Consider the following 20,922-nt stretch of genomic DNA (forward strand, 5'->3'; position numbering starts at 1 on the left):
GTATATTTTATGGGTCTTCAATTCTTGGCTCTGTTTTATACTCTTAGCTTTCCCAAAGCCCTTATACTAGCTAAAAGATGCATTCGAGTTTAAGGGGACAGAGAACTTGGCAGGATGGACCTCTGTGGCTGGCACATTCTCCAGATCACAACATCTGTATTTTATTTCTTCGTCCCCTGAAGTCCCCAAACTGGCTCATACCAGGGCCAAACTGTGGGTAAGGGAACTTATTTTATTCAGCCTTCCTCATAAACAACTGGTTTGTTTTTAAATTCAGGATCATACAAGAAGCTCAGAAGATATACATGGGATCAGATCCTGGGTCAACCACTCTGTGACCTTAGGCAAGACACTTAACCTCTCTTCACCTACATGGTCTTATCTGTAAAAGTGAGAGCGGTTGGCCTTCCAAGATTATTTTTGAGTATTAAAGACATTATTTATTTATCATGGGGCACCTGGGTGGCTCAGTCGGTTGAGCATCCGACTTCGTCTCGGGTCATGATCTCACGGTTTGTGGGTTTGAGCCCCGTGTCAGGCTCTGTGCTGAACTCTTGCTCAGAGCCTGGAGTCTGCTTCGGATTCTGTGTCTCCTTCTCTCTCTGCCCCTCCCCCCGCTCACGCTCTGTCTCACTCTGTCTCTCAAAAATAAATAAATGTAAAAACAAAATTTATATATATAAGAAAAGAGACAGTAACTATCTTAGAGCCATCTTGTGGACCCTGAAACTTGAAGGCACACAATTTGAGGACTAGAGAATGGAGAGAGTGAAGTAGCCTGAGAAAGGAAGAATGCATTTCATCAACGAAAATGCAAGGAACATTTCACATTACCAGAATTTTACAGAAATTAGTTAAGAGGGACTTACCATGCCATTGAATATATTTTTCTTCCAAGGCAAAAAGCATTTCTGAGTATTTTTGCCTTGTACTCTCTTCTTGACCAGTTTTGAAACATATAAAATTAAGAGTTATCCATCTCTTTGTTAAGAAATGTTTTTCTGTTGCTCAAACTAATTGTTTCTTTAAATCTCAACATTTTCCGTTTCTTAAGAATACCCTTCAGAGGAAAATAATTCTTCCTATCACATTTGCAGGATTTTTTCTTCTTTTTATCCTAATGTATTTTGCATGACTTTTAACGTTTCTGGTCACTTTGAGTATTTGCAGTACCTTTTAAAATACCATTTCTTAAGCACCCTTATAAATGCATTAGTGGACAATTTATTATAGTTCTATACACAGTGTGACATGTTCTCACAGTAGCTGCGTCATTCTGGGTTTGTTATGTTTTATGAAATGTTCCTGTAATGCCAGTAAACAGAAAAAGTCTTACAGGAAAAGAGGGATTGGGGGGGGGGGGGTGGGAAACATCAAGTCTTCAAGAAGGATCCCAGCACTTGGGTACTGACAGGATTTGCCCTTAGAACCCACAAAACAAATGAGGTGCTGAGAACTGGCAGAAAGAATAACATATATCCAACTGTGAACAAAGAAATCTAATCAATCTACTCCTGTGTTAAAAGATAGGTTACAGTGATCTGTAGGAAATAGAGTTGTTTAAACGGACCTCCATTTCTAAGAGGAGTAGCGACTTTGAACAGTGACCGCCATATAATCTCAGGGGCACTTCAAAAGAAAAGGAAACCATTTCTTCTTTATTTCAAACGCTCAGAGTCTGATTCCCATTCTGGGAACATCAGAGCAAGCACTGAATATTGTCAACAACTAACTGCGCTTGTCTGTCTTTATAAGTGGGGAAAAAAGCCGGCAAGGATGGGCCTCTTTCCTGAGTTACATACTTTGTGAGGGGAGGTGAAAAGGCTGCGTGTCCAATGGGCATTTTGATTCATGCTTTTCACAGCCTGGTTAAAATTCTCATTCCCAACCAGAACAGATGCAAAAATGGGCAGGTCAAAAGGATGGGTCAGGGAAGCAGATCCTGCCCAAGCCAAGTGTGTTTGGATTTCCTTAGATGCCAAGAATGCACACGGCTCTTGTTGCTCTCCACGGCAGTTCCAAACCCAACATTTGAACATTCCTCTATTCCCTCACTGTGTTTAATTTCCCTTCATTTTTGAACGTACTGCGATCTGACTTGCAGTTTGACTTGCGGTGTATATGTGCGTGTGTGTGTACAAAACATTGTGGATTGTATGGTCCTGCTTCAGCAAACCGTAAACTCTGTGAGGGCGGGAACTATCTGTTGACTGCTACCTTCCCAGGGCCTAGAACAGTGCTGGAAACCCAGGTACTCGTTAAAGAAATATTGGTCGAAATGAATGAGTGAACGAATGAATGACAGCCTTAACAAGTGAGGGGATCAACTTCTCTGAAAATCTGACTGAGAAAACCAGTGGTTGTCCTGTAACATGTGGGGCCACTTACAGCCTCTGGGACATTCATGTGAGGAAACGCATTATAACATTAACTTTCCTTTCAGTGACATAATAAAAACGTAGCCCAACTATGAGTTGTGGGGTATTTGTATTGGTGTCGCAGTTCGGAAGTTAATAATTCCTGGAAATGTTGGCAATTTAGGGAAAGTTTACGGAAGACCTTAGCCAGCTAAGAGCGGCCAGCCTAAAAATCATGTTATTAGTCAATGACACTGGGGGAAAAAATAGTCACGTTCAGGAGATCATCGTTTGCAGTTAGAAATAGATCTAATAAAGAGCTAATGAATGGGCCACAAAAGCCTCAAACAAATTTCTTCCAGACTAAGGAATGGGCCCGGCTTACTAGAAGAAATAGAGACTCGGGGAACAAGGGGAAGGAGCTCCTGAAGCCATCCTGCAAACCCAAATAGAAACCGAATTTGGGCTAAAATAATAGCATCGGCAAAACCCGTTTAAGATACAAGAAGGCAATGGAGAAAAATTAGAACGTGTCAAATCCAAGAGGAAAATGTCAATGAGAAAATCTAAACAGAAGGCAAATTCCCAAAAGTTTCAGTAAGGAAGGTCCTGGTTAATAACTGAACGTGATGCCCTTGTGGCCCGCGCCTCCGTTCCCCGCCCACGGGAACCCAGGTCTGAGTGACTTTCTAGGGACGTGGAGCTGATGTGTGCAAATAGGGAGATGAGCTGAAGAAGAGAAGGAGAGATGGTTAAAGCAGATGGAGAGGAAGCTCAAAAAGTTATCACATGCAGGAAAATTTAAATGAGAGAAAGCGTTTAATCTAGCAAATTAAATCGTTCCTTCAACATGTCTTTTTAGGTGGGGAAGATAACAGTGACCTGTCAGGACCCTTTCATCATCAGGGATCCCTATTTCCAGAGGCCCCACCATGGAGGCAGCTGGATGGCACGGTCTCTGCGAAGTCTGGGAGGGAATCCTGACCTCCGGCGACTTGCTTGCCTGGCTGGACAGAAAGTGGTGGCAACACCGTGGTGGGAAGAGTCGATTCAGACAGTAATGCCTGCTTCGGCAGAGCCAGAAAGGGGCCAAAGTGTGACTATTACTGCATTGGTGGTTTGTATGTTGCAATAAAAAATAAGTTCCAGTTAAAAATTAGACTTATGGGGGCACCTGGGTGGGTCAGTCAGTTGAGCGACCTATTCTTGGTTTTGGCTCAGGTCCTGATCTCATGGTTATGAGATCAGGGCTCCGAGTAGGGCTTACTCTGGGCATGGATCCTGCTTAAGATTCTCTCTCTCTCTCTCTCTCTCTCTCTCTCTCTCTCTCTCTCTGTCTCCCCCCCTCTCTCTGTCTCTGTCTCTCTCTCTCTTTTTCTCAAAAAAAAAAAAAATCAGACCTATGAAGAAAGAGATTAATTCTTCAGAGTGAAATTCTTAAGGTTGTTATTTACCCTTTATACCCCAAACCTTTTTTTTGGGCTTACCTTTTGGAAATTTACATCACTCTTCTTCCCACCTTCTCAAGTACAGGACTACCTATCAAACTTATTTTAGCTTTTCCATAGGACTTAAGGTCATCATCATGAATATTAGTTGTGACAACATGCTAGATGGATCTGTCACTGCCCCCACACTTGTCAGAGTGTCTGATTCTGTGGCCTTGTGCCAAATGGCTTCACACAACTGCATTTTTAAGTTACAGAGCCTTTTTAGAGTAGTGCCTTCCCCACCCCCTTCTTTTGCTATTAGCGTTTCTACCCAAGATGTTGCGTCTTTCCTTGTAATTTTCTCTTTCCAGACTACTGTGAACTTCAAAACTGGACAGTGGATCTTAATTATGTGTAGATTAAAAGCAAGTACACAGGGAAAAATCTAATGATGTTTTCTAGTGGTAATGTTCTCATATTTAGACTAGTAGAGACTTTGTGACTCAATTTTGACTACCAGGGAATATGTATTGTCACCAAATAACTGAGCTCCTGAAAGGTGCTGCATCATATGTTTACTTTTGAAAATTATTCCGACAAAAGGCTAGGATTTGTTATGAATCAATTATGGTAGGATACAGAGAGCTATTAAAACAGAGTGGATCTTGTTCAAGGACATTTACCCCATTAAATTTTACTGCATCTCTATATGCCCAGCTGATCTGTTTAAAACAGGAATGATGGGCGCCCTCCCCTTGAATCTCTTTCAGCTCTGACACAGGGCTCTGCTGGGCTAGGATAGTTCCTCTCCAAGGCTGTGTAGACTCTTGCACTCACAAGGATGTCTGGCTGTGAGGTACAGGTGACTAACTTTTTTTATGACAGCAGTGAATTGGTACCTTGGCCGTTTAAATGGAATATTCATCAGAGACACATCCTGGTATCTGGAGTTCAGCTATCTGGTTCAAGACGCAACATTTCAGAAGACTGCCAGAGGTCACTCTTGAAATTTCTCTCACTGGGGTCGGGACTTTTAGGCCCCAGAGTCTTTCAATTATGGATCTGATCTTGCAATTATGTATTACATCAAGCTGATTAGTGCTGTCTTCTAGAAATGGATTAAATCCTGTGGAAAACTAAAGGTAATGAAAGATTGTCCTTCACTTAGACACTCTCAGTTTCTATTCCAATTTCCAGCCCTATGGCACAATGCCCTGGAAACGTGAGGAAAATACCTCCTGGAGACCTTAGTCCCTTTATTAAGTTGGTCTTGGGATCCCAGGCTTCCCATTTCCAAAAGGCACCTGCACTGAGGAGAAGCAGGTAAAGGCAGAGGAGTGACCGACCAGAACTTCATTTGCATCACCTGATTTTGAATATGTCCGATTAGAATCAATCATGCCTTTTAGGAAGCAGCTTCAAGTGCTGTTTAACTAATGACTCTTCCTTGCAAGTACTGCACCCTCTCCCTTTAATGACTCTAACTACTGATTCGTCTCTGAGAGCTCCCTCCCTATGAGTCAAGATGTACAGAAATAAAGTAAGGTGTCATTTCAGGTTGTTACTTAAGGAGATCTACTGAGTATTATCTGTATAAAGAACTCTGTATTAGACTAGGAGGCTACAGTCTTATTCGGGAACTTTCAGAGGAAAACACGGAGAAGAGTATATGGTTCAGTTATGGGGCCAAGCCTTGGCAAAACTGTGTGACCAACTGATAATTACTTCTCTTGTCAGCTATCTTCTGAGTCTTTCTTAGGTAATGTAGGATGTAAAAGGCCAAAGAACATGAGTTAAGTGTCTAAATCTGGTAATACAGACTTACCAGGGAAGAGTGGGCAGGTGGAGGTAGGTTTTGTGGAGATCGATCTACACGTGGCTCTGAAAGGACAAGAGAGTTAGATGATCAGAGAAGAGTGGAAAGGAGCAGGAAGAGAGAAAGGAGGAAGGCATAGGGAAAAAGAGTGTGCTCCTGGGCCAGCCAGGGTATCAGCCTGGCTTGGGGACAGGGTGGAAGCAAACTGCTGAAGGCTATCAAAACCAGACCATGTGTGAAGGCTGGATGGGAATTAAGAGCCAGTGAAAATATTGAGGAAAAAAAAAGTTATAATTAAAGCCATGGTGAAGGGGCACCTGGGTGACTCAGTTGGTTAAGCGTCTAACTCTTGGTTTCTGCTCAGGCCGTGATCTCATGGTTTCGTGAGTTCAAGCCCCATGTTGGGCTCTGCACTGATGGTGTGGAGCCTGCTTGGGACGCTCTCTCTCTCTCCCCCTTTCTCTAGCCCTCCTCTGCTCATGTAGTCTCTGTCTTTCTCAAAATAAATAAATAAACTGAAAAAAAAAAATGTAAAGCCATGGTAAAGAAAAATTTGGTATATGAAAGAAATGAAATAAAATCAGCACAGAGGCTGCTATAGTAATTGAGCCATAAGTTTCCAAAGGCCTGGACCAGGATGGAGCTCATAAGAATGGAGAAGAAATGGAATAACATACATAAAACATGTTTTAGTTTTATAACTTGAGAAGCCATAAAGTGTGCTGGTAGTTGAGATATGGGAAGATCCTCCAGATGTAAGCGTCCCCTCAACTGTGTGGCAGGTCGAATGGATTAGAGAGAAAGGAGCATAGGGAAAGAGGAGATAGACCCTAACACAAGGACATGTTTGTCATCCGATAAAATAAATACAATTTTTCATTGGCTTCCTCAGAATTTTACTTGGGATAGAAAGAAGGGAAGAGAAGACTTGAGTTTATTTTCAGTTTTGAGAAAAGTATTCAGCTTTCCTGGAGAACTTTTTCCCTCTTTCATTATCAGTGACAGGCCACCCTTCTCTTGCTATCCAAACCAGCATCCAAATGAAGTCCCCTTTTTTCTTCATCTTTTCTTTAATCTCCGTATTCAGCCACCCTGAGCTGGAGAGCCTTCCTTTAAAAAGTCTACTTTATTGGGGCGCCTGGGTGGCTCAGTTGGTTAAGCGTCCAACTCTTGATTTTGGCTCAGGTCATGACCTCACAGTTCGTGAGATGGAGCCCCGCATTGGGCTCTATGCTGACGGTGTGGAGTCTGCTTGGGATTTTCTCTCTCTCTCTCTGCTCCTCCCCTGTTCTCTCTTCCTCGAGATAAATAAATAAACTTTCAAAAAGTTACTTTATCATCATCCTGTCCTAAGCCACTTAACTCAACATTTCTTTCATTGGCTATCATGACCAACCATGTCACAAGTACTTAGGTGGAAGGAGATAGCGCATGTTAGAATTTGACATGCCAAAGTACAGTAAAAAGTAGAGAGACGTGAAATTTTCATTTACGAATAAAAATTGCTTTCTCTGTCAAATTAAAATACTTGTCTGACTCTGTTGCATTCTAAAAGGAGGCCACTCACTAGGGACTCTCACAGCTGCCTCTGTTCAAGATCTAATCCAAGCAGGGAACCTGCACATTTTAGAAGAGGTGAGGAGAGGTAGCCCAACTTGAGCCGAATGGTGGCGTGAGTGAAAAGTCAAATGCACATCTCGGATGGCATAGATGGGGCACTGCCTGAGCCTTTAATCTTTCAAGAGGGGCATCTCTTTCAGGAGCAAGAGCCAAATGGGCTTCTGAAACTTCTGGGTCATGGAAACTTCTGGAAGTCACCACCCCAGAAGTCTTTTCCTTTTTTAGAATGAAGCACGGAGAGCTCCTGGCCATTAGGAAAACCAGGACAGGAAATCACTTTTTTTCCATATATATTTTCTTAGTCCATTTCCCTGGCACATAAAAAACAAGCAAAAAACATCTTAAATGTTGTAGGATTCATAATTCAACATCAACAATTATGTTGTATGCTTACAACATAATTCACCTAGGGGCATCTGGGTGGCTCAGTGGGTTGGGCATCCAACTTCAGCTCAGGTCATGATCTCACGGTTCATGGGTTCGAGCCCCACATTGGGCTCTGTGTTGACAGCTCAGAGCCTGGAACCTGCTTTGGTTTTTGTGTCTCCCCCTCTCTCTGCCCCCCCCCCCCCCCCACTTGCACTCTGTCTCTCTCTCTCAAAAGTAAACATTAAAAAAATTTAAAAAAGAAACAGTTTACCTAAAGCAATGTAATAACCAGAAATACTTTGAGATTATCAAACATGGCATACTGCAAACTTAATGTAATCAAAATAGTTACATTCTGACACCATTCCTTTTTTGTAATTAATTAATTTATTTTTGAGAGAGAGAGAGAGAGAGAGAGACAGAGAGAGAGGCAGAGAGAGAAAGAGAGCGCACAAGTTGGGGAAGGGCAGAGAGAGAGGGAGACCCAGAATCTGAAGCAGGCTCCAGTCTCTGAGCCGTCCGCACAGAGCCAGATGCGGGGCTTGAACCCACCAACCGTGAGATCGTGACCTGAGCTGAAGTTAGACACTTAACCAACTGAGCCACTCAAGTGCCCCTGACACCATTCCTAAAGAACACGGCCAGGTTATGACATCAAATGCAGCATTCTTCATATGATTCATATCCGTACGTTGATGGCTTAATACAGCCAATCTGGATATTTAGGATGTTATTTTCAGCCGGTAAGAACATCTGTTGTATTTTTCAGCTTCTCCAGTTGGCAACGGTTATATCAAGCCTCCAGTTCCACCTGTTTCTGGCACACAGAGAGAGAAAGGGCCGCCAACCATGTTACCCATCAACGTGGACCCAGACAGTAAACCAGGAGAATATGTCCTCAAGAGTTTATTCGTCAACTTTACCACTCAGGCTGAGCGCAAGATTCGCATCATCATGGCAGAGCCTCTGGTGAGTATGTGCCACGACACCTGTTTCAATTCGTCTTTATACTAAATATAGTAGAACGTTAAAGCTCTGAGGAAAGATGGATTGTTTTCCCCCAGATTTCCAAAGGTGTTTTTGATTCCACAGGTGATTTTTTTAAAAGATTATGATTAAGTTTCCCGATTTAGAGGGGAAAAAAATGAGAGGGGCGCCTCGGTGGCTTAGTCAGTTGAGACTCCAGCTCTTGATCGCGGCTCAGGTCATGATCGCACGGTTTGTAGGCTCTGCACTGACAGTGTGAAGCCTGCTTGGGATTCTCTCTGTCTTTCTCTCTCTCTCTGTCCCTCCCCCACTCATGCTCTCTCTCTCAAAATAAATAAACTTAAAAAAAACAGAGAGTCAAGAACTTTAAAAGAATCCTTAGCAAATACATTTCTGTGGCATGTTTCATTACTGCATTTGAACAGTAATAAGCATAATTTAAAAACAGGAAGTGTGAGTCCTAGAAAAACTGTGTTCAGAGTCCCTGCCATGCATTTATACTTGAGTCGGAATCTTTTGTCTGTTTTTAAAGTAAATGAGAAAAAAAAAATCATTCTTCAAGTGGCTTCCTGGACTTCCAGTTTGAGAACGTAGGGTCTCAGCGATCTATTGTCTGAAGAAGTTATTTGGTGAGTCATTCAGAAACACCTCTTTGTTTTCTGAAAGTCGGAGGACAGGAGATCTCGGCTCACTTACCTTTAGGTCCCTTATTAGACAGATAACGTCCGTGGACGTCAGTATCTTTCTTTGCAGATGATTCTGCTACAAAATAAGGCATGTGTTTCAGCCTTATGTTAATTGCTCTAACAAGGGCTCTAAAGACAGAGTACTGAACCTCAAAAGGACAGTCAGGAAGGAAGAAAGGCCAATGGGCAGATTCAGATTACTTGTTTTCTGACCTTGGCGGGAGAAACCCAGTAGGAGAAAAGGCAAGGAATCCAGAGTGACACAGCTTTTTCTATGAAGCTCGGCTTTGTACCTCCTGAGAGGATCCTGGGGCATAAGACGCTGAGAGGTTTGCTTTGCAGCACCAGAGCTTAAAATAATTAAGTATGATGGTGTTAAACCCACAACAAGTCTCTAAACAAATACATAGCAGATGATGTTCGACATCATCTGTTAAAAATGACCTTTGTAAGAAGCACAATTGAAGAGTTAGGAAACAAAATTCAAGAATATTTGTTAAGTATATGGTTGCCTGACAGTTACAAATTTTGCATTTTAAAGTTTTTATTAGATCAGTGGAGGTTATCTTTATGAATTCTACCTTCCCATTAGGGAATGTTTCTTGGTTTTATAGTTTTAATCATTTACACCTCGGTGCGGTACCTTTTCCACATTCACTTATTTTTGAAATTTATTTTTCTGCTACTCTTTCTGCTAATAATAGCTAATATTTCTGGAGTACTTACTACGTGCCTGGCACTGTGTTTCATTTAGTGTCTCCTTTAACCTTTACAATAACCTTAGGTAGGTAGTATTTATATCCCCATTTACAGATGGAAACGTTGGCACAGAGAGGGCGAAGTAGTTGCCTAAGGCCACACAGTGTTGATATGAACTCAAGCCTAGTACCTTCAGAGCCCGCCTCTGAACCCTCTACACTCTGTTGCATCTTTACGTGGACGTCCACACGTGAAGATACCTTCTTTAATGTCTTACAACCAGCCAACACAGGGCTCTCCTATAACTTAAACTGGCCAAAGATCAAGTACCCAAATTCTCATTGCCCCAAATTGTGCTGATCCCGTGAACCCTCTGCGCGCCTGGGTAGATTCTGAGGCTGCCCGGACTCCCTCCCCTGGCGGAGGGTGGGAAGCCAGCTTGGGTCCAGAGGTCACGGGGGAGTTTAAGGAGGAGAGAGCAGTAAGGCACAAGGAGGAGTTATTCCTTCACCGTGGCAGATCAGGGTCTCTGAAATTGTTTGTCATAGTGCATTTCCCTAAGGAGCTGGGAAGTTGTACCAAAGTTTAAAGAGATGCTAAGACTAGGCCCTGACATCTTTTGAGCCATCCCTCTTTCCAAAATAATAGTTTAAATGCCATTATTTGAAACTTTATTAAGTGGGGTAGTTTGGGGTTAACTTTTTCTTCACTCAGCCTGGCATTTGATTGGATGGCATTTTCTTTTTGGAGTAAACGTCACGTCTGAAAATCTATGTGCCATAGCATTCTTTTAATTAGAGGTAGACAATTTTGTTCCTTTCAGTGAGACGCCTTAAACGTCCCTAAACAGGAAAAATGGGAAAGAAAAAGTGTAAGTCCTTTTCACCAGCAAATCTTTATTGTGGGCCTAGAGTGACAGGCCACTGGATGCTGAGTGCCAGGTAGAAGAACATTATGTTCAAGAAATGTATCAATCAAATTTCAGTATTGTTGCTTTTTATTAAAAAGGGCTATTTATTTCCCCCTGTACTTTTTGGCAGAGACGTAAGCTTCCGTGCCATATCCGTTTCTGGTCTGCTGAAAAATGCTTAGTAATTTTTGTCCTTGTACTTGTGCACTTACGGGGCAATACACGGGAGTCGATTTTGCGGCTCACTGCTGGATTCGAAAAATGTTACTGTGCATTTGTTAGTTCTGTAGCCATAGCAAGAGGTGTTATTTATTTATTTTTTTTTTGAGAGAGAGAGGAGCGTTATTTATTTGAGAGAGAGAGAGAGGGAGCGTGAGCATGGGAGGGGCAGAGAGAGAGAGAGAGAGACAGAGTCCCAAGCAGACTCCACGCTGCCCACACAGAGCCCAACACGGGGCTCGAATTCACAAACCAGGAGATCATGACCTGAGCAGAGATCAAGAGTCGAACATTTAACTGACTGAGCCACCCAGGCACCCCAAGAGGTGTTATTTTTGATGTTTGTATAATACATTTAAAGTGAATTCCAATAAAGGCTCACTACTATTTCTCTTGCTCAGATAGGTCTATTTGAAAGACATTGAATCCTTTAAAAGCCTGAGTTTATGTAGCTTTGTATCAAATCACAAAGTTGTTTTCTTTGTCTTTAATGTAATTGGAACTTGTAGGGGAGTGGTAAGGGTAAATTTCAAAAAGTTGGAAGTAGAGATTTATTACTTATGGCAATACTCAGGAACCTCTATTTTTCAGTTTACTTTCAAAAGACTAAGTTCTTCAAAATTCCACATCAGCCTGCGTGGGATCAGTTATACACAACATCAAAATTAAAGTTGTATCTATGAGTTTCCAATATCCAAATAGCTAACTTTAATGAAAATAAAAGACAGGAAGGAAAAATATTCTACCAAAATTACATTTTAGCTTGTTTTTCTTTGCAAACATTCTTCACTAGTTTAGCAGTATTGTTCCTTGTGCTCAAAAGATGCTCAGGTTGTATCTATTAATATTGGTGGATTAGTCAGTAATTGTCAGCAATAGTCAGTATTGCTTCATGGGGTTAGTTTTTTTTTTTTAAGTTTATTTATTTATTTTTGAGAGAGAAAAGAGAGGAGGGGCAGTGAGAGAGGGAGAGATGGAGTCCCAAACAGGCTCCAAGCTGTCAGTGTGGAGCCCAACGTGAGGGCTCAACCTCATGAACCGTGAGATGATGACCTGAGCTGAAATCAAGTTGGACACTTAACCGACTGAGCCGCCCAGGCGCCCCACTTCATGGGCTTAGTTGATAGCATTTGCTTTTGCCCAGTCCTACCATTATTTTACCTTTCCCATGCCAAGTGTCTTAAGCTAACTTGGGTTATCTGTGGCTTTTTAAAATTTTTATTTCATATTTTAAAAAGTATAGAAAAAAATAATAGGGATGTTCATTCCTTTTGTCTCCTACTCTTTCCCTCTGTTTACATTTTCTTCTTCCCAAGGCCCCTGGGTGACTCAGTCGGTTACGTCCAACTTTGGTTCAGGTCATGATCTCACAGTTCAGCAGTTTGAGCCCCCCATCGGTTTCTGTGCTGACAGCTCAGAGCCTGGAGCCTGCTTCCAATTCTGTGTCTCCCTCTCTCTCTCTTCCACTCCCCCACTTGTGCACACTTTGTCTCTCAAAAAATAAATAAACTTTAAAAAATATTTTTTTAAATAAATACATAAATTTTCTTCTTCCCAAAGTATGTTTTCTGTAATTATTTAAGTAAGAGTCAGTGGGTGGTAAATCACTTGGTCTTATTTATCTAAGAGGTCTTTATTTATCCCTCAGCTATCAGTAATAGTTCAGCTGGGAATAGAATTCTACTTTGACATTTATTCTCCCTCTAGACTTTTGGTGATATATTTCACTATGTTGCCACTATCACTGCTGGGGAAAGTCTTTGGCTGACTTGTTATTTCTGGATTATTGATTTTTGTTCCGTTTGCTTTTATGGTTTTTCTCTTTGTCTATGGTGTTTTTCAGTTTCACTACACTGTGTTTAGCTGTGGCATTATTTTATTTTCTTGTTGGAGACTCTCACGCTTCTTGAATTGATGGTTTATGTCTTTCATCAATTCTGGAAAACTCTTAGTTATTAATTATTTGAATATTGCCATTCTTCCATTTTACCTCTTCTTTTTTTCTTGCATCCCTATTAAATATATATTAGACATTCTCATGCTGTATTTCATATCTTTTTACCCTTCTTTTATTATTTTTATCTCTTGCTACTGCAGTCTGAGTAATTTTCTCGGGCCTATTTTCAATTCATTAATATTTTCTTGAGCTATGTCTAATCTGTTGTTTAACTTGTCCATTAAGAATTATAATTTTGGTGACTGTATTTTTTCATTTCTGGGAGTGCTGTTTGCTTGTCTTTTAAAATCTATTTAGGTGTATTTTGTTTCTTTCTTAAGATTACAGTTTCTATTCTATGTCTTTGATCACCTTAAACATACATTTTTTGTGTGTCTTCTTTTATTTTTTTTTTTTAATGATTATTTATTTTGAGAGAGAAGGAGAGAGAGAGAGAGAGAGAAGGTGAATGGAGGAGGGACAGAGAGAAAGGGAGAGAAAGAATCCCAAGCAGGCTCCATGCTGTCAGCACAGAGCCCAACTTGGGGCTTGATCCCATGAACTGTGAAATATGACCTGAGCCAAAATCAAGAGTAGGATACTTAACAGACTGAGCCACCTAGACACCTCTGTGTCCCCTTTAGATTAGTCCCAGAGTTATCATTATCTGGGGCCAAATACTATGTTGGCTTGGGAGTTTATGTATCTAGAAGTGATAAAAGCAAACCCCAAACTCATGTAGTACTTGGGACTATGATTTCAAATTCTCAGGGAAGGTGTTGTTGTTGTTGTGGTTACCCAGAACCCAGGCGGGGACTGCCGGAACATCTTTTCATCTTCCTGTGCCTGTGGATAGATTTTCCCCTGCCCATTGTTTCATTGCTTAGAACTAGACTTAAGTGTCTTATTTCCAATGTCCCACCTCTCAAAGGCCCACAGCTTTGTTTCCTGTCCCCAAGTAGACAACAAAAAAGGCCTGTAGGCTAATGAGACCAGTAATCATCTCCCAGGGCAGCTACCATGTCACCTCATAACTTCTTGCTTTTAATTTCCCTTCTCATTTCTTGTGAACTTATTACTTCGGCATTTTAAAAGAATCCTATATTTCACTCATCATTTCCAAGTACTTATATAGCATGTGAGATTTTGAGTTTTCTTAGTCCACTTTCCTGCCAGTCTTCTGCTGGATTCTTGGTTTGCTTCTCATGCAGATGAGGGTGGGCCTTTGCACTGTGAGGTTCATGTGCAAGCAGAAGTTCCTGTGGCAAGGTTGGTCAAACCAAGAATCCAGCTGAGGGGTGGCAAAATGAGTAAAACAAAGAGTTGAAAGACTGTCGCCAATTCTTTCTCTTCTGATCCTATCTGATGAATCTTCCCTAAGTACAACCCTGGGCCTTTAATTTTCTTGGTCGAAACCTTCATTTCACACCCTTTCACTCTGTGAAAGGCCACCTGTCTTTCTTCCCCCCTGCACCTCTATGAACCCATGTTTCACTTCTGTGCTTCTCTGCCTCCTTCCTAGATGGCCACTGATCTCTTCCTCCTGGCTGTCTTTCATCCTATCTTTCCAGGTCCCACCTGGGGTACTTCTCAGTACCTCATCATCAAAAAGGTTTACTTGGTTTCTTTCCTGCTGACTCCATACAACTGTGCAAATGTGGATATACACACCTATAAATCTCTGTCTGAAGCACTGCATCATTCTCTCATGCAAACTGCACTGTCTTTACTGAAATAGAGTACTAAAGTAGGCTAGAATAGAAAATATTAGAGTACAGTATAGGTATGAAGGGTAAATATTGCTTAACAAAAATTTGAGTCATGTGTATGTATACCAGCCCATAATGTAAAATGTATATTTTTATGGCGGGTGGATGGGGGATACAGATTTTGTAAAGTTAAACATTATACTAGTCAGTAAGTTCCTTAGAGGCAATAATGGTGTCTGATTCATCTTTACACACACACACACACACACACACACACACACACACACACACACACAGCAGGTCCCCATATCTAGGGCTCTGCTTTATATACAGTAAACAGTAAATAGTTTTTGAATAAATGAATGAGTGTATGAATAAGTGAATGGATAGATGGGTGAATAGATAGAAAAGTTAATATAGTAGCTTACAAGGAATGTCTTTGTAAGAACCTGTGCTTCTCAGGGTCATTTTGCCAACCTCTAAACTGATAATAGTGGGTTTTGTTTTGTCCTTTGTACTCCTTAGCAGGTGATACCCTCAAATCTGCTAAGTATAACTAACACTGATTCTCAGCCTTCTGCCTTGGGGCATCTAAAGATACCTAATTTTTCATTGATAGGGTCACTTGCTTCACCTTAGCAATATGTGAAGAGGAGAGGTGGGTTGACTCTTAGCAGTTGGACACAGTCTCAGAATATACATTCTCATTATCTAGGAGTCTCTCCATTTATATAGCATCTGTCACTGTAGTCACAGGCAATTACCTTCTCAATAAACTCTTCCAAAAACAAGACTCTCCAGCTTTTCAAAAGCAAAAGCACCCATAATCTTGACTTTGTTTATTTAATGGACAAGAATGGATAAAGCCAAAGACAAAACAACTTTTCATTCAGTCTGATGTGAATTTGAATCTTGATTCAACCTCTTTAGTGTCATGTGGCCTGGAGGCAGCCAGTCAATCTCCCTTTTTTATCATTTGCAAAATTCGAGTAATGTGATGTACTCCTAGCACATAGAACAGTCGAGAGGGATAGAGGGAATGTGTGGAGCTCCTGGTGTAATCCTTAGCACCCACTAAGTGCTCAGTCATCACCATCATCATCATTGAAGAATTGGTATCAACCAACCAAATCTTCTGGTATATTTCTTTGGAGGCCAGCCTGCTACTTCCTCACTGTGTTCATTCCAAAGGAATAGAGGGGGCGCCTGGGTGGCTTAGTGGGTTGAGCATCCAACTCTTAATTTCAGCTCAGGTCATGATCTCATGGTTCATGAGATCAAGCCCCATGTTGGACTCTGTGCTGAGCCTGTTTGGGGGTCTCTTTATCCCTCTCTCTTTCCCTCCCCTGCTCATGTGCGCTCTCTCGCTCTCTCTCTTTCAAAATAAATAAATAAACATTTTTTAAAAAAGGAATAGATGCTTCAGCAGGGCGATTCGATGCCTGCTGTTGGCCATTCACTGTTACTATCAGATGGTTGTCCTAAAATCTTCCATGGCTATGAGAGGACAACCAAAGCTGGTTTAAGCAGACCTGGTCTGGATCCTTTAGGGACTTGTACTCTGGGAGGCGACAGAAGCAAACAAAGAAAGTATACAAGAGAACACAGCACCCCACTATCTCACTGTGTCTCTAGAAAAATACTGGAGGCTTACTTGGATATAAATTGCGAAAACCTAGAAAATGAAATCAGGGATTTGAGCTGAGCCTACACAGAATGGTTTTCAAAAGCTTTCCGAGAGGAAAACGTACTGAGTTCTTGAGGGTCGGGGTCTCAGAAACGAGTAGGAACATCATCATGCCAGGCCACACTGTGAAGCCAGTGGCCCAAATTGGGAAAGCCTGGATTATTCAACTAAGTAAAGCAAGTTCAGAAAATTTCAAGAACTTTTTTTCCCATCCATGTGTTTACATTTATTGCAAACCTCAGAGAGAGAACTATCTAATTTTCTTAAAGTTAGTCGTCAGTTCAAACTGATTTTCTTCCCTTCCTCCCTACCGCATTTTATTGAGATATCATTGACATATAAATGATATAACATTATATTAGTTTTAGGTGAATTCATTTTAGGCAAATTGGTATTAGTTTTAGGTGTATAACATATGATTTGATATATGTATATATTGCAAAATGATCACCACGATAGGTGTAGTAACAACCATCACCACGCAGTTACAAAGATTTTTTTTCTAGCAATGAGAATGATTAAAATCTACCTTGGTAGCAACTTTTAAATCTACAATACTGTGTTGTTACTACAGTTGCCATGCTGTACATGACATCCCCAGGACTTAGTTACATTATAACCGGAAGTCTGTACCTTCAAGAATTTTCAACCACACTTCTCAGGCTGCCTCTTTCGTCCGCTCTCCTCCCTCTAATTTGGCCAACAGACAAGAAACTTGATTTTTCATCGCAGCCCTGTTGCCAGCCTATGCCTCCAACAAAGCATTTAAATGCGATCCCTCACTGTTGACTCCTCTATGAAATGTTAACAATCAGGTGCAGTTTTAGCTCTAATGTATATAATAAATGAAATACAAGCATCAATTATTCACATCTCTGGATGCATTAAGTGAACCCACTCTGGTTTAAGCTTCTGGTATCCTTGCAAGGAGCTACAGGGGAAACTAAATTGGATATTGGGCTGGGGGTTTCATCTAGATCTGTGGTCTATCGGCATAAAATGTCAACAAAAAGAACAAGAAGCTCTCATTTTCCCAAGACTTACTCAGAGAGCAAGTAATTTATTCTCAACTTTGCAACCTGGAAAAGGGAAAAAACACACCTAACTTTCATCCTGTCCTCTAGCAGAGCCTGGGGCTGATCAAGAGGGCAGTGCTCGCCTTCCCCCCATGTTCTGATATTTCAAAACATGTTTATGATAAACAGTGATGTGACAATGGGAGGGTTTATTATTGGGATTGCTTGAGAGCACCGGCTTGCAAAGTCGTTAACGGGCAAGATACAAGCCGGATCTTCCAGACATTATCCCTGAGTTAAGCTTGGAGCACAGGTGTGAGGTGAGAGACACTTATTCATAATGATGCTAACTGCGCTGTTCTGGAATGGAGACTTCATAACATTACATGATCTAGCAGGCTTGCTAACATAAAACAAACAAGGCAATTTCTGTTTTAATGTAAGACCAAAAGTAAACTAAAGGTAGCACAACATATCTTCTTGTTGTGCAAGTCTTTGAAGAATCCAGGATGCCAGGATTGCACCACACGTCATGAATCTGTAATGAAATATGCCTGAAGACCAAGCCTGTGCGAATACCAGTCACGGCCAGCTGGCAGAAAGGTGGAAAGGCCAAGCCATTAGTTAATGACAGCATTACTGCACGCTGATGTTGTTTTAGGTTCAGGCAGTAATGTCTGTTGACAAACCTTTGTTCCTTGGCCCTGTGTCTCAGGCTTCCAGTTCCTCCTGAGTGCTGATGTCACAAGGCTGGCATCAGGACAAGTCTCCGGTTAACCCTGAAGTTGAGCGGGACCTTGTCCACTGGTAGCCCACCAACAACAAACTATATGTAATGAGTTGTTCTAGCAGTTTTAGTGAATTCACTTGTGGCTGTAAGTAATCAAGGCCTTTCGCAAGTGAAATACACATTCACCCTAGTCTCCTCTTTTGATTTTAGACCAGATACAATGAGCTAACAGACCCAGGTTAGGATATAGTCTATTTGTGGTTATAAAAGACCCTTTTTTTCACCTCTGACACGTACAGGGACTGAATGCAGCCATGGTCCTGTGTTTCGCCACTTAGATACCTGAGTTATCATCAGACTTCTCGGTATCAGAAAATATCAGATCTTTTAATCAGCAACCTTTTTAATATTTAAGAAATTTGTGAATTAGGAAATGCTGCTATACTAATGGAAGGTTAGAATGACTGCCTCTAATTAAGTATGTATCTTTATGTGCTAGATCATCATGAAACCTATTATAATTAGTTCTGTTTATAGCCTGATAGCTATTCACTAACCTTAACCGTGTGATATTTCATAATGATACTTCATCAAGCCGGTGATTTTTCGGCACTGTCTTCTATGCCTATCTTCCTATCCTAACCAAATGTCTGTTGACTAAGGGTGTGTAAATAGCAGAACGCCAGCTTTAATGCCTCTCTGCACTGTGGATGCCAGTCAGCTTCCCAGAAGGACAACCAGCTAGTGTTTTTAGCCAAGCTCCTCTTTAAATAGAGGCCTCTCTTGCTTCAACAAATCTAATACGGGAAATATAAAGAGAATAAAAATAATTTCTAGATATAGTTCCCTATCGAGTAGAGTGATAGAATCAAATTAACGTTGTCCTGAAAGGAGACCAAGATACTTGACAAAATACTGACTCATTTTCCAAATTATAAATAAATAACTTTAAACATAGCTATTTCTTAGCAAATCACCACAGCCTGGTAGCCCTTCCTTAATATATCAAGGCATTCACCAGAAATCTGGAAAATCACCCTAACCAGAAACAAAATAGTATTGTAGTTAAAGCTAGAGATAATTGTTGAAAGGTTTCATTTAGCTGCTGAATGAAGTGATCTTTCAGATGAGCTCCCAAACTAATTTTATTTTTTGTATGCTGTTCAACTTAAAGTTTGTTTTCCTTGTTATGAATATTCTCGGAATCATCTAGACAAAAAGCATTTCTTTTGTGGTTGTTAAGCTGGACGCTTAGCAGTGAAATGAAATTTAATGCACCATGTTAGTAAAAGTTCACTTGAACCTTAGAGCAAATAAACCATATGCACAGAATAATGAAGTAATAATAATAAAAAAAAGGTTTTTTAGTTGAACTTCATAGTATCCAATTCTGTTCATCCATTCATAAGGCCATAATTTTTATATCCAGTGACTTTTTGAGAAGTTTATTAAAATTTCTTCTTGAGACCAGAAAACCAGGGGAAGGTTGTTCCTCAAGTTATTTTCAGTCTAGTTTTTTTTTTTTTTTTTGGATTATATGCTTCTTTTACTATTTATAGAGACTTCATTTTAATGCAAAAGATTATTTGAAAATATCCCATCATATTTTAAAGTATCAGGAAATGCCAATAATAATAAATTCAATAATATGACATAGTAATAAGCACTGAAGGCCCATCTGTACATTCACTGTGATATATTTCTGTGTTTCCATATAGCATTTTGACATTCCTGAAAGTGATTAACACAAGTGTAGGCAGCAGCAGTCTTTATTGTAGCATTATAGTAATTTTAATCAGCCTATGTCTTGATTTCCACCGGTCATGCTGAGGTCATTTTATTAGGTATCTTTGATCGTCACTGTTTATATCTAGTACTCTTCAGCTTGAATGATTTCATAGAAAACAGTATTCTATTTGATGGTGTTTCATGATGCCTTCGAGGATTTCTACTCAATTCATAAATTGTAATCACATAAGTGGGGGGGAGGGAAGTGGGGCTGGAATGTTCTAGTAGGTTTTTCCAAGATGATTCAACAGCCATGCCCAAGAATCAAAGACAACAAAAAGTCAGATTTTGATTGATCTAAAATGTATGTATTGCTTTTGATTGAGATATATTCACAAACCATAAAATTCACTTTTGCAAAGAGGGCAGTCAGTGAATATTCACAAGTTGTACAGCCTTCAAACTGTCTAGTTCCAGAATATTGTCTTTTTTTTTTTTTTGAATGTTTATTGTTTGAAAGACAGAGCATGAGCAGGGGAGGGGCAGAGAGTGAGGGAGACACAGAATCCGAAGCAGGCTCCAGGCTCTGAGATGTCAGCACAGAGCCCGACATGGGACTCAAACTCACAAAGCGTGAGATCGTGACCTGAGCCAAAGTTGGACGCTTAACCGACTGAGCCATCCAGGCACCCCTAGAACATTGTCTTTTAATAGCACTGTAAAAGATAGAGTAGGTAAGTAGGATTGGGATTTACTTATTTGTGTACTCTTCACCCCCTGGGTTTGTCTTTCATTGTACCAGAAAACCAAACCTTTTTTTTTTTTTCCTTAGCTACAGTAATTGGATCATTTAAGTTTTGACTAAGAAGCTTTATTTGGTTGTATGAAATGGGGTATGTTATGGATTTTACATAACCATAATCACGAAGAAGATGCTGCCGATGAAATTGCCTCTTTTAGCTCGTGTAGAAAACAAAAATTCAAGATACTTATACACTGCAGAACTTCAACAGAAATGAAAAT

General features: G+C 40.6%; 1 protein-coding gene across 8 annotated transcripts in view; it reads left to right on the forward strand.

Annotated features, from left to right (window-relative positions):
- The window catches only part of FRY (FRY microtubule binding protein), a 447,912-nt gene that overhangs the window by 222,491 nt on the left and 204,499 nt on the right, over nt 1-20,922 (forward strand). For all 8 annotated transcript variants that reach the window (XM_040448149.1, XM_040448142.1, XM_040448144.1 and 5 more), the window contains one exon: nt 8,362-8,561. In XM_040448149.1, the coding sequence (XP_040304083.1) occupies nt 8,442-8,561 (120 nt within the window). In that variant the 5' untranslated portion in view covers nt 8,362-8,441. The remainder of the gene's footprint in view (nt 1-8,361; nt 8,562-20,922) is intronic.

The sequence above is a fragment of the Herpailurus yagouaroundi genome, unplaced genomic scaffold (assembly GCF_014898765.1).
Source record: "Herpailurus yagouaroundi ecotype Mexico unplaced genomic scaffold, PumYag 197, whole genome shotgun sequence".
NCBI lineage: Eukaryota > Metazoa > Chordata > Mammalia > Carnivora > Felidae > Herpailurus > Herpailurus yagouaroundi.